General features: G+C 41.4%; 1 protein-coding gene and 1 long non-coding RNA gene across 2 annotated transcripts in view; one reads left to right on the forward strand and one right to left on the reverse strand.

Annotated features, from left to right (window-relative positions):
- Positions 1 to 9916, reverse strand: part of LOC116506981 — a 31485-nt gene extending 21569 nt beyond the window's left edge. The window contains exon 1 of the long non-coding RNA XR_004255118.1: positions 9759 to 9916. This is a non-coding gene — a long non-coding RNA (uncharacterized LOC116506981). The remainder of the gene's footprint in view (positions 1 to 9758) is intronic.
- A 153-nt stretch (positions 9917 to 10069) lies between these two features.
- Positions 10070 to 13392, forward strand: part of PKDCC (protein kinase domain containing, cytoplasmic) — a 48152-nt gene continuing 44829 nt past the window's right edge. The window contains 1 exon segment of the mRNA XM_032215813.1: positions 10070 to 11186. Within this exon segment, the coding sequence (XP_032071704.1) occupies positions 10446 to 11186 (741 nt within the window). The 5' untranslated portion in view covers positions 10070 to 10445.

Genomic DNA, 13392 nt, shown 5'->3' on the forward strand with positions numbered 1-13392 from the left:
TCCTATATATAACTATATTGAAATACTATGTAAACATATCCTCTTTTGAGGAGATAAATTCTGACTTTTTAACATTAACATTAATCAGGAAAACAGCTGGAAGAGACCTTGGAGGTCTTCCAGTCCAACTACCTGCTCAAGCAGGAGACTCTATAGCATTTCCCTTCTTAAAAACCTCTAGTGATGAAGCACCTACAATTTCCTAAGGCAAGCCATTCCACCGGTTAATTGTCCTCACTGTTATGAAGTTTCTTCTTAATTCCAGGTTGCTTTTCTCTTTGATTAGTTTCCAACAATTGTTTCTTATCTTGCCTTCTGGCACGTTGGAAAATAAATTGACTCCCTTTTCTTTGTGGCATCCCCTCAAATACTGGAATAGTGCTAGCATGTAACCCCTAATCCTTCTTTTCTTTAGACTAGCCATATCTAATTCCTACAACCATTCTTCATATGTTTTAGTCTCTAGACCAGGGCTGTCAAACTCACAGCCTTGCAGGCCAGATGCCTCACATGCTGGCCATGCCCATGCCCAGTTTAGTGAAGGGGGAAAAAATGTCCCGATATGTCGACCATGACAATGTGAGTTTGACATCCCTAAACCAGGCCTTTAATCATCTTAGTTGCTCTTCTTTGCAGTTTTTCCAAATCTCAACATCTTTTTTATAATATGGTGAGCAAAACTGGATGCAATACTATTCTATCTAGTTATTAACAGAAATCAACCTAAGCTTATTCTTGCTGTTTATCAATGTCTTTATATTACAAAAGTGCTTTTTCAGAGGTCCTACTGTTGAACACCAAACCCTTATGTAGACCTTCCCTCCCATCTGATCTGCCAAGTCAAGCCTTTGCTTGCCTGTTGTTAAGAGCTAGAAACTAAATGGAATCCTCAGTTTTGCTATCAGTATGTGGTCTTTAAAGCAACTTCCAGCCTTCTGGCTTTTCCTTTTGGGCTATTGACATTCCTACTCCTGATCTATCTCAGGTAAAATTGTGATGCAAAGTCCCTGCCTAAACAAGACCTTTCAATAAGACAGAATTGGCTCCATTATCTGATCTGCAATCTCCAACAGAGCGGGAGGGTTAAGCCTCCATTGTGTGCTTGAGGGAAGGCTTTCCTTTGCTTATATGTGAAGGCTGCTAATCCCACTCTAAATGGATTCTGTGATTAAGATGTAAGGATGGTAAATAGCTGTTAGGTGTCTGAAAACAATGCCAGCAATTTGGAGGAATTATAACCCTTGAAAAAGGCTACTCTACCTAGAAGAGACTGATGGGGAGGATCTTTGTTCATGCCAAAGGGGAAATCAGAACCACCAATTCCACTAATTGGTTCCAAGAAATGGATTTAATAAAAATATAAGAAAGGTGTCATCATGTCTAAAATCAAAAATAATGTTTGTATTTGCCAACTTTGTTTTGGGAAAGAAGAATCAATATTTACATGCATATTTATTCCTTTGATTTTTCTCCTAAATCACAGGAAGCTGCCTTAGATAAAGTCAGAATATTTGTCTTATCTCTGACAATGCAAGTTTTCACTGATGAACGCAAATCGTGCAAAAATATGGATTGAAGGCACTTTGGATGTTGGATACACTGTCAGCCATTTGAAATTGATTTTTAGGATTGAACAAACAGTTCAATCACTGTGGTCACTGGCCATTTCTGATGCTGGCTAACTTAGAACAAATCAACTGGAATTTGTAATAAATAACAACAAGATTAGAAAGAAAGTAAATCAAGTATTTACTCAAAGGAAGATTTAAAAAAAAGCTAAGCAGGGCTGACCTGGTTAAGTACTTAATTGAGAAAGCTACGGGAAATCTTAAAGCTATAGATTAGATTGTGATATCCAAGAAACATATTGAAAGAAGGGAATGATAACCAATCCTATATGGTTGCCAAGGAAACTACATGGATGTGTTCATGCAGTGACTAGAAACCGAATTCAATTCAAGGAAGTATTTTTTAAAAACTTTTAACTGATATTCATTTGTCAACCAAATTTCAAAATGCTTTAAGAAATTCAGTTGCCTGACATTCTGTTGCTCTTTTTAGCACTTTGGTTAGATGAATGCATACAAAGTACGTTTTCATAGATTATGACACACTGTTAGGAAAAAAAATACCTGATCTAATCTTGCTACTAATTATTTTATGTTTGCTTTCTTTTGAAAGGGTAGCTTATAATCTATAGATCTGCAGCTGACTGTGTGGAAAAACAATCCTTGGGTGATCCATAACAAAGTTTCTTCAGTTATGTCCCATGGAATACTAGTATTTTCCCCAAAAAGAAAAGAAAGTTTTCTACAAATTATTCCCAAGATCCAGAAGGTGAGTAATGAATCCATTCAGTTGGATTAGCTGAAGAAGTATTCAAAGATACTATTCATGAATTGAGAGGAGATGTTGGAAAATTTCTCCATCATGCTGAAAGAACAGCAAAAATTGCTAAATGATTTCTAGTTGAAAGTCCACCGTAGACATTCAGGGAAGAGACTTTGAAGGCCTACTACCATTTCCTTAAATGTAGCATTGTGGTAGAATCCTTTCAGTACAATGAAGAAAAAAATTGCCAAAATAATCTGAGTGTTATTCCAATTATGATTTTTTTTAACAGGTATCATTTCAGACTATTGTAATATGCTGTCATAAATCCTACTAAGATTCATAACTGAGGAAAGTAACATACTGTAAATTAAAATGTAAATCAGAAAAGGCAGAATTATTCAAAAGTTACTTATTTCAATATTATTCCTCCCCCTTTAAAAAATAGAATCATGGGTATATTTCATGTTAAAAAGTTTTTTGTTTCCTGATCTTGAATATTTCTGTTTTACAGCTACTGGGCAATAGCCATGGTTTTCTGCTGTGTAGATCATTGTTCATTTTAAAAGAGGTGTGTCAAAACCTGGCTTAGAATTTCAAGCCACGTTTCTCAAGCTGTATTAAAAACCCTTTTACTTAAATTACCCCCTCTGATTACTTTTCAAGCCAAATCATACACTGAAATGCACGAAGGAGCTTTTTGCTCCATTGGTTTGCAGGGAGACATTTTTTGATTTTGAAATGCTCCCAAACAAACAAAAAAACCCCCACATTTTGCCATTAAAATATAAGTCAAATTAGAGTTAAAAAACCTGTTCCGCTGTTTTTGGAGTTAAGCTATTTGTTTCTGCTCTTCTGTTCTCAGCTATAGAATTAGTAGTAGCAGCAGCAATGGACAATGAATATTATATTTAACAGTATAATGATCATTATGTAAACTTGAACAATAATGGTGTACTAATATAACCCAACCAAATCATCAACTTCCTTTCATCAGAAATCTTCCCCTTGAGGACATCTGGAAATATTCAGAAGTTAATTGGGTACATCAGTCTCTTCACACCTGTAAAGTTTTCAATTTATTGACTAGCAACTTACTTTCTCCTAGCTAATCCATTTTCTGACCAAACATACACAAATATGATTCTGCAAAATACTGAACACAAAGTAAGTGGTTTTTTTTTAACTAAGGCTTATTCATTTCCATTTGTTAGCTTAATGCCCTTATTATACAAACAATCATAATGGGAATAAATTAGAGACTTCAGTTGAAATTGGATGAGAGATTATTTTGTTTGGCCCGGATTTTAAAATGAATCAAACCATTTGAACCTTTGCTATATATAAAAAATGAGGGAAACAAATCTGCAGATAATAAGATCACATATGAGCCTTTGGGCAGTTTTTGCTTTGCTTCCAGCAGCACCAGTAGGTGGCACTTAATTGACTGCATTTGGCCTAGATGTCCCTATGCTCACTCTGTTTGAATCTCATTCTGTGCTTCTTCTTCTTAGATCTTACATGCCTTCTGGAAATCTGCAACAATTAGAGCAGCATCTTCAACACCATGAAATGTAAAAGCTGTGCTCATCAAAATCAAAGTGTCACAGCTTGTAAAGTCCATAGTAGTTCAATTAAGAGTTTTTTGTTTATTGGCGGTTGCTTGTTATATATCAGGATGCAGCAGTATATAATTTCCCAGCATTTCACATTAAAATCTTTTTAAAAGGTCATGATAGTTGGTTCTCTTTATTTGTAAAAAGGCAATTGATACATGGGGTTGCTGTTGTTGTTGTTAGTCGTGAAGTCGTATCTGACACATTGCAACCCCATGGACAATGTTCCTCCAGGCCTTCTTGTCCTCTACCATCCTCTGGAGTCCATTTAAGTTCACGCCTACTGCTTCGGTGACTCCATCCAGCCACCTCATTCTCTGTCGTCCCCCTCTTCATTTGCCCTCAATTGTTGCCCTCAACCCTAATTAGGTGGCCAAAGTATTTTGAGTTTCATCTTCAGGATCTGGCCTTCTAAATAGCAGTCAGGGTTGACCTCCTCAAGGACTGACCACTTTGATCTCCTTCCAATCCAAGGGACTTGCAGGAATCATCAATTCTTTATGGTCCAACTTTCATAAGCATACATTGCAACTGGGAAAACCATAGACTTCACTATAAGTACTTTTGTTGGCAGCTTGATGTCTCTGCTTTTTAGTATGCTGTCTAGATTTGTAATATATAGTAAAGGTAAAGGTTATCCTCACACATATGTGCTAGTCATTCCTGACTCTAGGGGGTGGTGCTCAACTCTGTTTCAAAGCCGAAGAGCCAGAGCTGTCCAAAGATATTTCTGTGGTCATGTGGCCAGCATGACTAAATGCAGAAGGTGGACGGAACACTGTTATCTTCCCACCAGAGGTGGTTCCTATTTTTTCTACTTTCATTTTTACATGCTTTTGAACTGCTATGTTGGCAGAAGCTGGGACAAGTAATGGGAGCTCCTTCCTTTACACGGCTCTAGGGATGCAAACCGCCAACCTGCCAACCTATCTGATCGAAAAGCTCAGCGTTTTAGCCACTGAACCACCACATCCTTTTTAATACATGATAGGAAACTCCAAATTTAGATCAGGAGGAGACTTTCACCCTCTCAAGGTTTAGGCAATCAAAGACCATAGTTTGTTCAATCAACATGTATTCAGTTTACATTATGAGTGAATCACTGTCACTTTTTAAAGATTTGAATAATTACAATAACAAAAGATTGAGGGACACAAAATCCCAAGGGTCTTAGATTGGTCTGCCTTTTCGTTCAAGGACTCTCTGCAAGTTATTATCAGATTCCCACCCCCTTTTAATTAGTGCTTCATGGTTGACATGCCATCCATTTAAAAGAATATTGCATTTAAATTAGGAACATATTTTTGATGGAAGTTCAGATTCAGATTATCTTTTGGAATGTTCAGCATGTCACTAGAATTCCATTGTAACTTTAGAGTTTTGGGTTAAATATGGATCCTATCAGAAATGAGATGAATTTTCTGAGTTCTTCCTTCTGAGATAAGTTTATGGATCGTTTCAGCATTCCACATGGGTTGATTAATTAAATAAATAACTTGGGAATAGAATGGTTGGACTACAACTGGAGAGGCCCAGGCTCAAATCTCCCAAGTTTCAGCCATGATTTCTGATCAATCATTATCTCTCTTTACCCTGCAGAACTGAAGTTAAGAATAAACAGAGGAAGATAATTATGTGCAATCACTCTTTATGCATAAGAACCAGGCCAAGAAATACCAAGAAATAAATGTTAAATAATATTATGTAGTACTTATAATACAATATGCATTATATTTTATTTAGAAAAGCTGTTCTTTTAGTATCCAATTAGTTTCTTTTATGTATTTGTAAGCAAGAAAACAAATAAAAATTTGCTTCTAGGTTTTAGAACAAGATTCTATGCTCTACTCAAACATATTTTTTGTGTAGAGAATTCAACTTGCAAGGTAAAGTGACTTCCCCCTCCTTTTTCTGAACTGCATTCTGTTTCCCTTAAGAGCTGGTCAGCCACCATGCACAGTTGTCTGCACCAGGGAGCAGATAATTTACATGTAAATCTCTTATTTGCACTGTATCCATGAATAGCTTTTCATTGGCATCACAGTACCATTTATAGAAGCAATGGACTACTCATTGCTCTTTGTACATAGAATTTTTACAAGGGAACATGTTGTCTGAACAGAACCCCTGTTAAGAATTAGAGGTATACAAAAAAAGGAGATAGGCAAACTAGTTTAAATTATGTATTATTGTTCCCCCTCGTATTTCACCATTAACAGGGTTAGTTGCAAACTAAAATCCCAGGTAGAAGTAGATTAAATGTTTTAAATCATTCTGCTTTAAATTATTCATCCATTTAAACTTTCTTATTTGTATTTATATTTGTATTTATACAAAGAAACATTCAACAATCTTTCTTGGTTACTCTTGAGAATTATTTCTTTTCCAATCCTTTGGCTTAGCCATTTATGCACCTGTTTCTTCTAGTTTTTTTTCCAGTGTAGATTTTTATGACTTGTTAAAGAAAAACTAATTCTTGGCTGGTTTAGGGTTCCTTCTTATTCCATTATAACCATCATTATCATTATTACCTATAGAAGCAAGTGTAGTACTTTTTCAGAAGGCTAGAGAGGGTGCGAGCCTTAGGCTGGGGAATTGAAGTCACAAAACTTAAAAGTTGCTGAAATTGAGAAACACTAACTCCGGTGATTATGTTTCCCATAATCCTATTGATAAACTAACATACAAAAAGGTTACTTTTTAGAACACGTAGGTATTTCAAGCAGCGTTTATTTATTTTTTTGTCTTGTTGGAGGATGAAAGAAAGAATGAAGAGCACGGTGGAGAGGAAACACGCATTTCATTATTTTTCAGCCACCTTTAGTCAAGAGCTGTTACAAAAATATTACTGGGGTAGTAAACATCATTGGACACATTAAAGCAGATCGGGTTCAAAATATCACAACGAAATAAAACAGCCCGCTTGTTGTCTTTTCTCGGGAGCTATCATTTCCTTTGCAAAAAGGACACGTTTCCTCGTTATGGATGTTAGGGACAGCTTGCGCTTTTACAGTTAGTACCGGCCCGAGAGGGACCTGACAAAGAAAATCGCCGGATCCAGAGCCACCTTTATCAAGATATTAGGCGGGCACCGATTCTTGTTCTTGTTCAATCCAAACAGCGCTTTAATTGCCGCGTTCTTGCTTGCTTTGTGCCGGCGACCAGAATGACGCTCTCCAGCTAAAACTTTATCCATCCAAAGCTATTTCAACTGGGGATCTCTCTCTCTCTCTCCTCCCCCCTCCCCCTCCCTCCCCCCCTCTCTCACACACACCCTTTTGTGTCCTTTCTGGGACTAATTTCATTTGTTAATTAGTTGCTAACAGCGTTGGTCCGGGATAGATAAGCACACCATTAGCACTCGGCTTCGGCCAGTCTCCAGCAGAGCTGCGGCGACCTCACGCCGAGCCCGGGAGATGCAGGAGGGGCGCAGAGCCTTTAACCCCCACCAAATCTCGGCGGGGCCCTTTCATCCCTCCCGCGGTAGCCACAACAGAGAGCTCCCGGCTGAGGACTTTAATGAGGGGTAGGGCAAACTCAGGGGGAGAAGCGGAGTTCTATGGATTTTTCTCTCTCTTTAAATCCGCATCGCGCCCAGGCCTGTGAACCGGGAGAGGAGGTCAGGGTATAGAGTGGGAGCGCCCCTAATTTTTCTTTGTCTCTCTTTTTACATTAAAAAACCCCAGAAAACTCTCCACTGTTTGTAGACCCGCTGCCAACTCTTAGCCCGATGGTGAAATTGCTCTGCAGATGCCCATGAGGTGTGTGGGATTACAAGGCTCATCGTTCCCAGCCAGCAGGCCAGGAAAGGTGAGTGTTGGAGACTCGCACACCCACAGAATCTTGGGATGAGGCAAGCCAGCAGAGAGGTTCCTTGAAGCCCTCGTCGACCCGTTAAATTTACCACGCCGTCCAATGAATTTCGGCACATCCCTCCTCTATACACATCCCCCCCCCCCCGGCTTCCATGGGAGTTAAAACCCTTTGGCCTCGGGCGACGTCAGATTATAGTTGGAAAACTGAGCTGTAAATTTCTCACATAAACCTTCCCAGGAGATAAAGGCGCTCAAAATAAAGCTTTATTTTTCTCCGCCCCACAAACTTCGCAATCCACCTTGAGCAATGTTTGTACGTGCGTGCTTTAAGCACCTTTGGCCGGGAAATCGGCGAGCCCCTGTGATTAATCAACCCGTTTCAATGGGGCTTGCATGTGCATTTAAAATCTGATTTTTATCCGGCCCTGCCCCCTTCGGTTATGCTCTGATGGAAAAATAGAAGAAGCCCATTGATTTAAGTATCTTGTCAGAAGAACGCTTACTTTTCTGAAGTTATTTGAAGAAAGAGGGAGGGAGGCCTTCATTACGTGCCTTTAAAATATCAATTGGTTCTTATATTTATTCTTTGAGTAAAGTCTAAAACCTTAACGTTGTTAAGACTTTGGGAAAGAAATTTAGGGCCCCTTTAAGCCAAACAACGGAATGGCCTGAAAGGCATATTTGAAAAGAGATGGTCAGATCTTGCCCTAGAGTTCAACCAAAATTGTTATGATTCCCACAGCGTGAAACTAACCCTATTTATTATCGCAGTTCATGTAATGATATTATTAATTCGGATACTCCGCCCTTACCAAATGATCTCAGAGCGAAGTTACTTCTATTATGCCTTAATACATGAATGGACGATAATGACACTTAATTATTTGCATTGACATGGGGCGTGGTCCTATGTTACGACTGGATCCATTTATTTTACTATGCAAATTCAATATCCCACCCCCTTGCAATCAACTCTGGGAGGCAAACCAAAATAAAACCACATCCAGAGCAACAACAGATTTTCTTCCCGGGTTCTCACATATTATCCAAACCATTTGATTAATAAAATGGTCTAGGATTCCCCCTCCTCCCCCGCTCAAACCAAAGTTATAACTGAACAAGTTTCATAAATTATGCAAATTGGCCTATGAGTGATTCTTGCTAAGCCTGTGATGTGAATACAATCATTCAGGAGCCTCCCCTACCCGTGTTTACCGCTTGAGGTTGCTCTCATTTTACTAATATTCCTAGTCTCGAGGATTACATTCACAGTTGATTTTCCCGGGCAAATCGATCCGTTTGTCAGCCCGGTAGAGCGACCGATGTCACGGATTGATTGACATCCCTTCGCTATGCATTTCGAAGGCATTGGGGTGTGTGGGGTGGAAATGAATCACTTTCGTGGGAGGGCAATTCGGTCATTTGGCCTTAAGGCGAGAAAATATATATCACATGTACGAACTCATGTGCTTGAGGTTCGTGATGAGCAGTATGAGTTAAATAAATATACATCCGATTTGCTTTTTTTTTTTTTAAAGGAAAGTGTTTCATAAATAAAAGAAATCAAACATGCCACTCCTAGCTTCTTCTCTCTTTGGGGTTGCTACAGATTTTTGAAAGGTGGGCTATTAAAAAATCAAGTAATTAAACGCGGGCGCCAAACGTTTCCGCCTCGGGCTAACTGAACGTCTGTAAGTAACGCCGCGAAGACTGTCAAAGCGGAACTGTCTGGTGGTGTGAACAGGGTGATGCAGGTCTATAAATACTCGCGAAAATTCAGGGCAGCAAAACCAAATTCATAACTAGAGATAAACACGAGGATCAACATGGTTTTTGGAAGGTCCTGAAACGACCATCGGGAGGCTGGAAAATGCCACTTCATTCCCCCTTTCTCGCAAAATGCAACCGTCTTTCCCACACCTCCCCACGGGATCAATTTAGAAACAGCGTGACTGGGATAGACGGGTGGAGGGCAAACGTCAAATCCCCTTCGGACCTTAGAGAGCGACGCCCTTGAAAGGCTCCTTATCTTTTTTTGCCCGGTCAAAGGCTTCGTTTCCCACGTTCTGCCTTCTCGAGGCGCCACACGACTTCGGGATATACTTTCCCCACCGTCCCGTTTCCTTCACGACTGTCTTTGGGAGGCGACACCGTTATCGAGCCTCCCTGCCGCCTCTCCAGCACGGAGTGTCAGGGCCGTTTCTGGGAATTGTAGTTCTCCGTCCCGTTGCTCTCCGGCCGCCACCTGCGACGAGAAGACTTCATTTCCCAGCTCTCCTCTCTGCTGTTTTCCCTCTTCCACTGGCGAGGCCGAGCCGTCAATCAGTTGGCGTCACAATGAATGTAGCAGCGCTTGGGATTTTTTTTTCTTTTTGGTATGTAAAAACACTCCTTTTCCCCCCTCCTCATAGCGGTGTGCCTAATAATAAGACTTTTAGGGCGGGTTTATAAAGGCAAGGCAGGAGGCAAGTGTCATGTGGGCTTCAGCTCGCCTCGCCGAGGAGTGGCAAGGCAGCAGGGCTGAGTGAAGAAGGGGGTTTGGTCGGGGTTCCCCCCCATCTGTCCGTCCGTCCGTCTGTCTTTTGGTCATCTGGAATGGTGCAAGCGAGACCGCGGCGAAGCTGATCGCGAAGGCAAAAGGCAGCCCCGGCTGGAAGATTCGCTGGTGGAGCTTCGCAGAGCAATGAAGCGGCAAAAGCTGGCCGTGGCAGCTGGCTTCTGTCTGTCCTTCTTGCTGGGCACTTTGCTCAACCTCTTATTCATCCCGGCCTTTGATCCCCTCCAGCAGCAGCAGCAGCGAAATGCGGGCATCGCGCACTCGTTGGCGGGCTCGCCTCGGGACAGGTCGTGGGAGGCAGCAAGGAGAAGCAGCGGCCGTCACCGGCGCTGGGATTTAGCCCGGCAGATCCGAGAGCGCTACGAAGAGGTGCTGCGGTACCAACAGAGGCAGCCGCCCGGAGAAGCCGGAGCGGCGGGAGCAGCCGCGGCTAAGTCTCGGCCGGCGGTGCGACCTCTGGAGAGGCGGCTCATGGATCTGGCGCCGCCGAGGCTCCCCTCCTCGCCCACTGACCGCAGCCCACGGGGGCTCCAGCTCGGTTCGCCCGGTCTCGTTGCCTCCGGGGCGCCCTGGGTCCCCGAATCCAAGCTAGAACTCTCTCTCGGGCCGCTTCGGTTGGGATGCCGGGACATTAGCAACGTGACCGAGGTTCATTACCTGGGCTCCGGCTACACCAAAGCCGTCTACAAAGCGGTGCTCAACAAGAGCCTGGCGGTGGCCTTGAAGTCCGTCGACTTTGCGGGGCACGACATCGACAATTGCGTCAAGCTCTATGGGTCTCTGGAAGACTGTTACAGGCTGGCCTCCTATAAGATTGTCAAGGAAATGGTCCTTTTACAACGGTTGCGGCACCCCAACATCCTCCAGGTAAGCAGGGGATCCCCTGGTCTTAGGGACTTCAGATTTGGGTGGACTTGCGCGGCCCAGGCGGTGAAAGATGGGCGGACGCGGGGTTTAAGATTCAAACTCAGACTGGATTGCTTTTCCTTAAGCGGAATATTAAGGCGACGGCTGCTTTGTTATCAGCAGACAGAATGATTATTTGTCATATTTCAATCCTGTTCGCTTCCACCTGATGGGCTGGTGGAAGAGGCAACAGGGTGTTCTTCTATCAAAATTAAGTTAAGACTTTCCGGCTGGCCACGTGGGATTTCTTGTTTAGTGTGGGATGAGATGTTGCAACCTAATTGGGAAGTTGCTATAAAGTGAGCTGAACTGGCTTGGAAGATAAGGTAGGATCGTGTTTCAAGCAGTTGAAATCAGGGATAAATCCGGAACAAGATTTAGAACTTAAGAAGGTTGTTTTGGCTACCGATGTTTCTGTTAGAGGTCAGATGCCAGAGAAAATGTTCTCAAAGAGTTTGCGGAAGAATGAATACTCTAGTGCCAGCCTCATCGTCTTAAGGCCACAATTCCAAGCACTTAGAACTTTAAAGCATGTATAGATTCCCATGGAATTTATTTCCCATTTAAAGTCCCAATTGTAATGCCTAATGACATCTCTATAAACGAAGCTGGAAATCTTATGCAGCCTCCTGGCAAGTAAATCCTGCTGAATTTTCTCCTGAACGAATTGCAAGAACCTGGCCATACAGTCATCAAGAAAGAGTCCAAGCTCTGCTTCAGGGAGTCTTTATTTTTAGACATGCATAGTAAGGATGATGTTATGACAGTCAGGGTGTTTGGGGACAAGGTGTGAAATGTTTCTTCTAAACTGGAAGTATTGATTCTATGGTGAGAAAGCCGGCAAAAAAAAAACCCGTAGTCTGAGTAATTGGACAAAATATGCGGTCACTTCTAAATTCTTCAAATTGTGTGTCTGTGTTAGGTCAGTTAGTTGTATGTGAATTAGGACCTACCTATTGGAAGTCTGTGAGTTCAGACAGGGAAGTGCTGCAGTGATGTAAATGTGAAAATTTTACAGCAAAATAAAATGTGCAATACTCATCCAGCTGTTTCCTTCTGTCTGCATACTGAACTGGTGAAGGTAGGCAAAGCAGGGAGCTAATTTACTTTCAGAAACTCTTGAAATTTAATATTCTCCCAAATCATTGTGAATCTTAAAAGTGAGATGAAAATGTGGTGCTTCACAACCTTGTTGCTTGTTTTTTGTAAGGATTTAATAAGGCACAGGAACACCTGCAACTCTGGGTTCTGGACTAGAACTTGACCTTGTTTCATTAGAAATCAGAATTGCTAAAAAAAATAAAAAGTTTGAGTAAAGTCATTTCTCTATTTTTTTCCAAAGGCAAACCAAGGACCATTTACAGTAGCTCTGGTTTCCATATTGAATGTGCATCATACTAATTTGAAGAGGAGTTCATTGGTCAATTTCATAACTGCTTGAGGACCAATGTATGAAATTAATTGAACTTTGAGTGCTTTCAGTTTTAGCAGATTTGGAAATCATTGTGCCCAGAAATGATGGATAAAAAATCAAGGCAGATGTCAGAATGGGCAGAGATGGCTAGGCAGCAGCAACTCTCCTCATTCTTCATAAACAGCGAGCAGAGCAACAGGAGGCTAAAGTTTCTGTTACCGGTAGCATTTTTTAAATTCTAGGTGCTTATTTGTTGTTGGGGGGAAATCACTCTTGTCAAAAGTACAGATATGTCAATCAATGGAGCTTGACAGCCAAAACCTTTTCCCGCTTTTTTGTCTTCCTTCAAACCGAGTTTTATATGTTTTTAAAACAAGGATAGTCTTTGAGATTCAAATTGACTTGCAAAGTCTCCCGCCTCTGGCATTGTCCAGAATGTCATACACTGGGGGGGAAAACCCTCTTCCTTTTCATTTCCTTTTCTCACTTTCTTCTTTGACACTGTTAAACGTATGCCTGGGAGTAATCAGGGTTGTGGTTTTTGTTCCAAATCCTCACTTAAACTAATGCTCCATTCGCTTCTATTCTAGGTCATCAGAATCGTTTTCTTACCTGTTCCAAATTTTCAGAAAAAGCATATCCAATAGGAAATCAGTCAGTTCTGTCCACATGGACATAGGCTTCCCTAGATTTCTCCCAAATAAAAGGGCCTACTCTAGAGGAGAACTTGATGTGACTTTTTCTTCTCCTTCT

The sequence above is a fragment of the Thamnophis elegans genome, chromosome 4 (genome assembly GCF_009769535.1).
Source record: "Thamnophis elegans isolate rThaEle1 chromosome 4, rThaEle1.pri, whole genome shotgun sequence".
Lineage (NCBI taxonomy): Eukaryota > Metazoa > Chordata > Lepidosauria > Squamata > Colubridae > Thamnophis > Thamnophis elegans.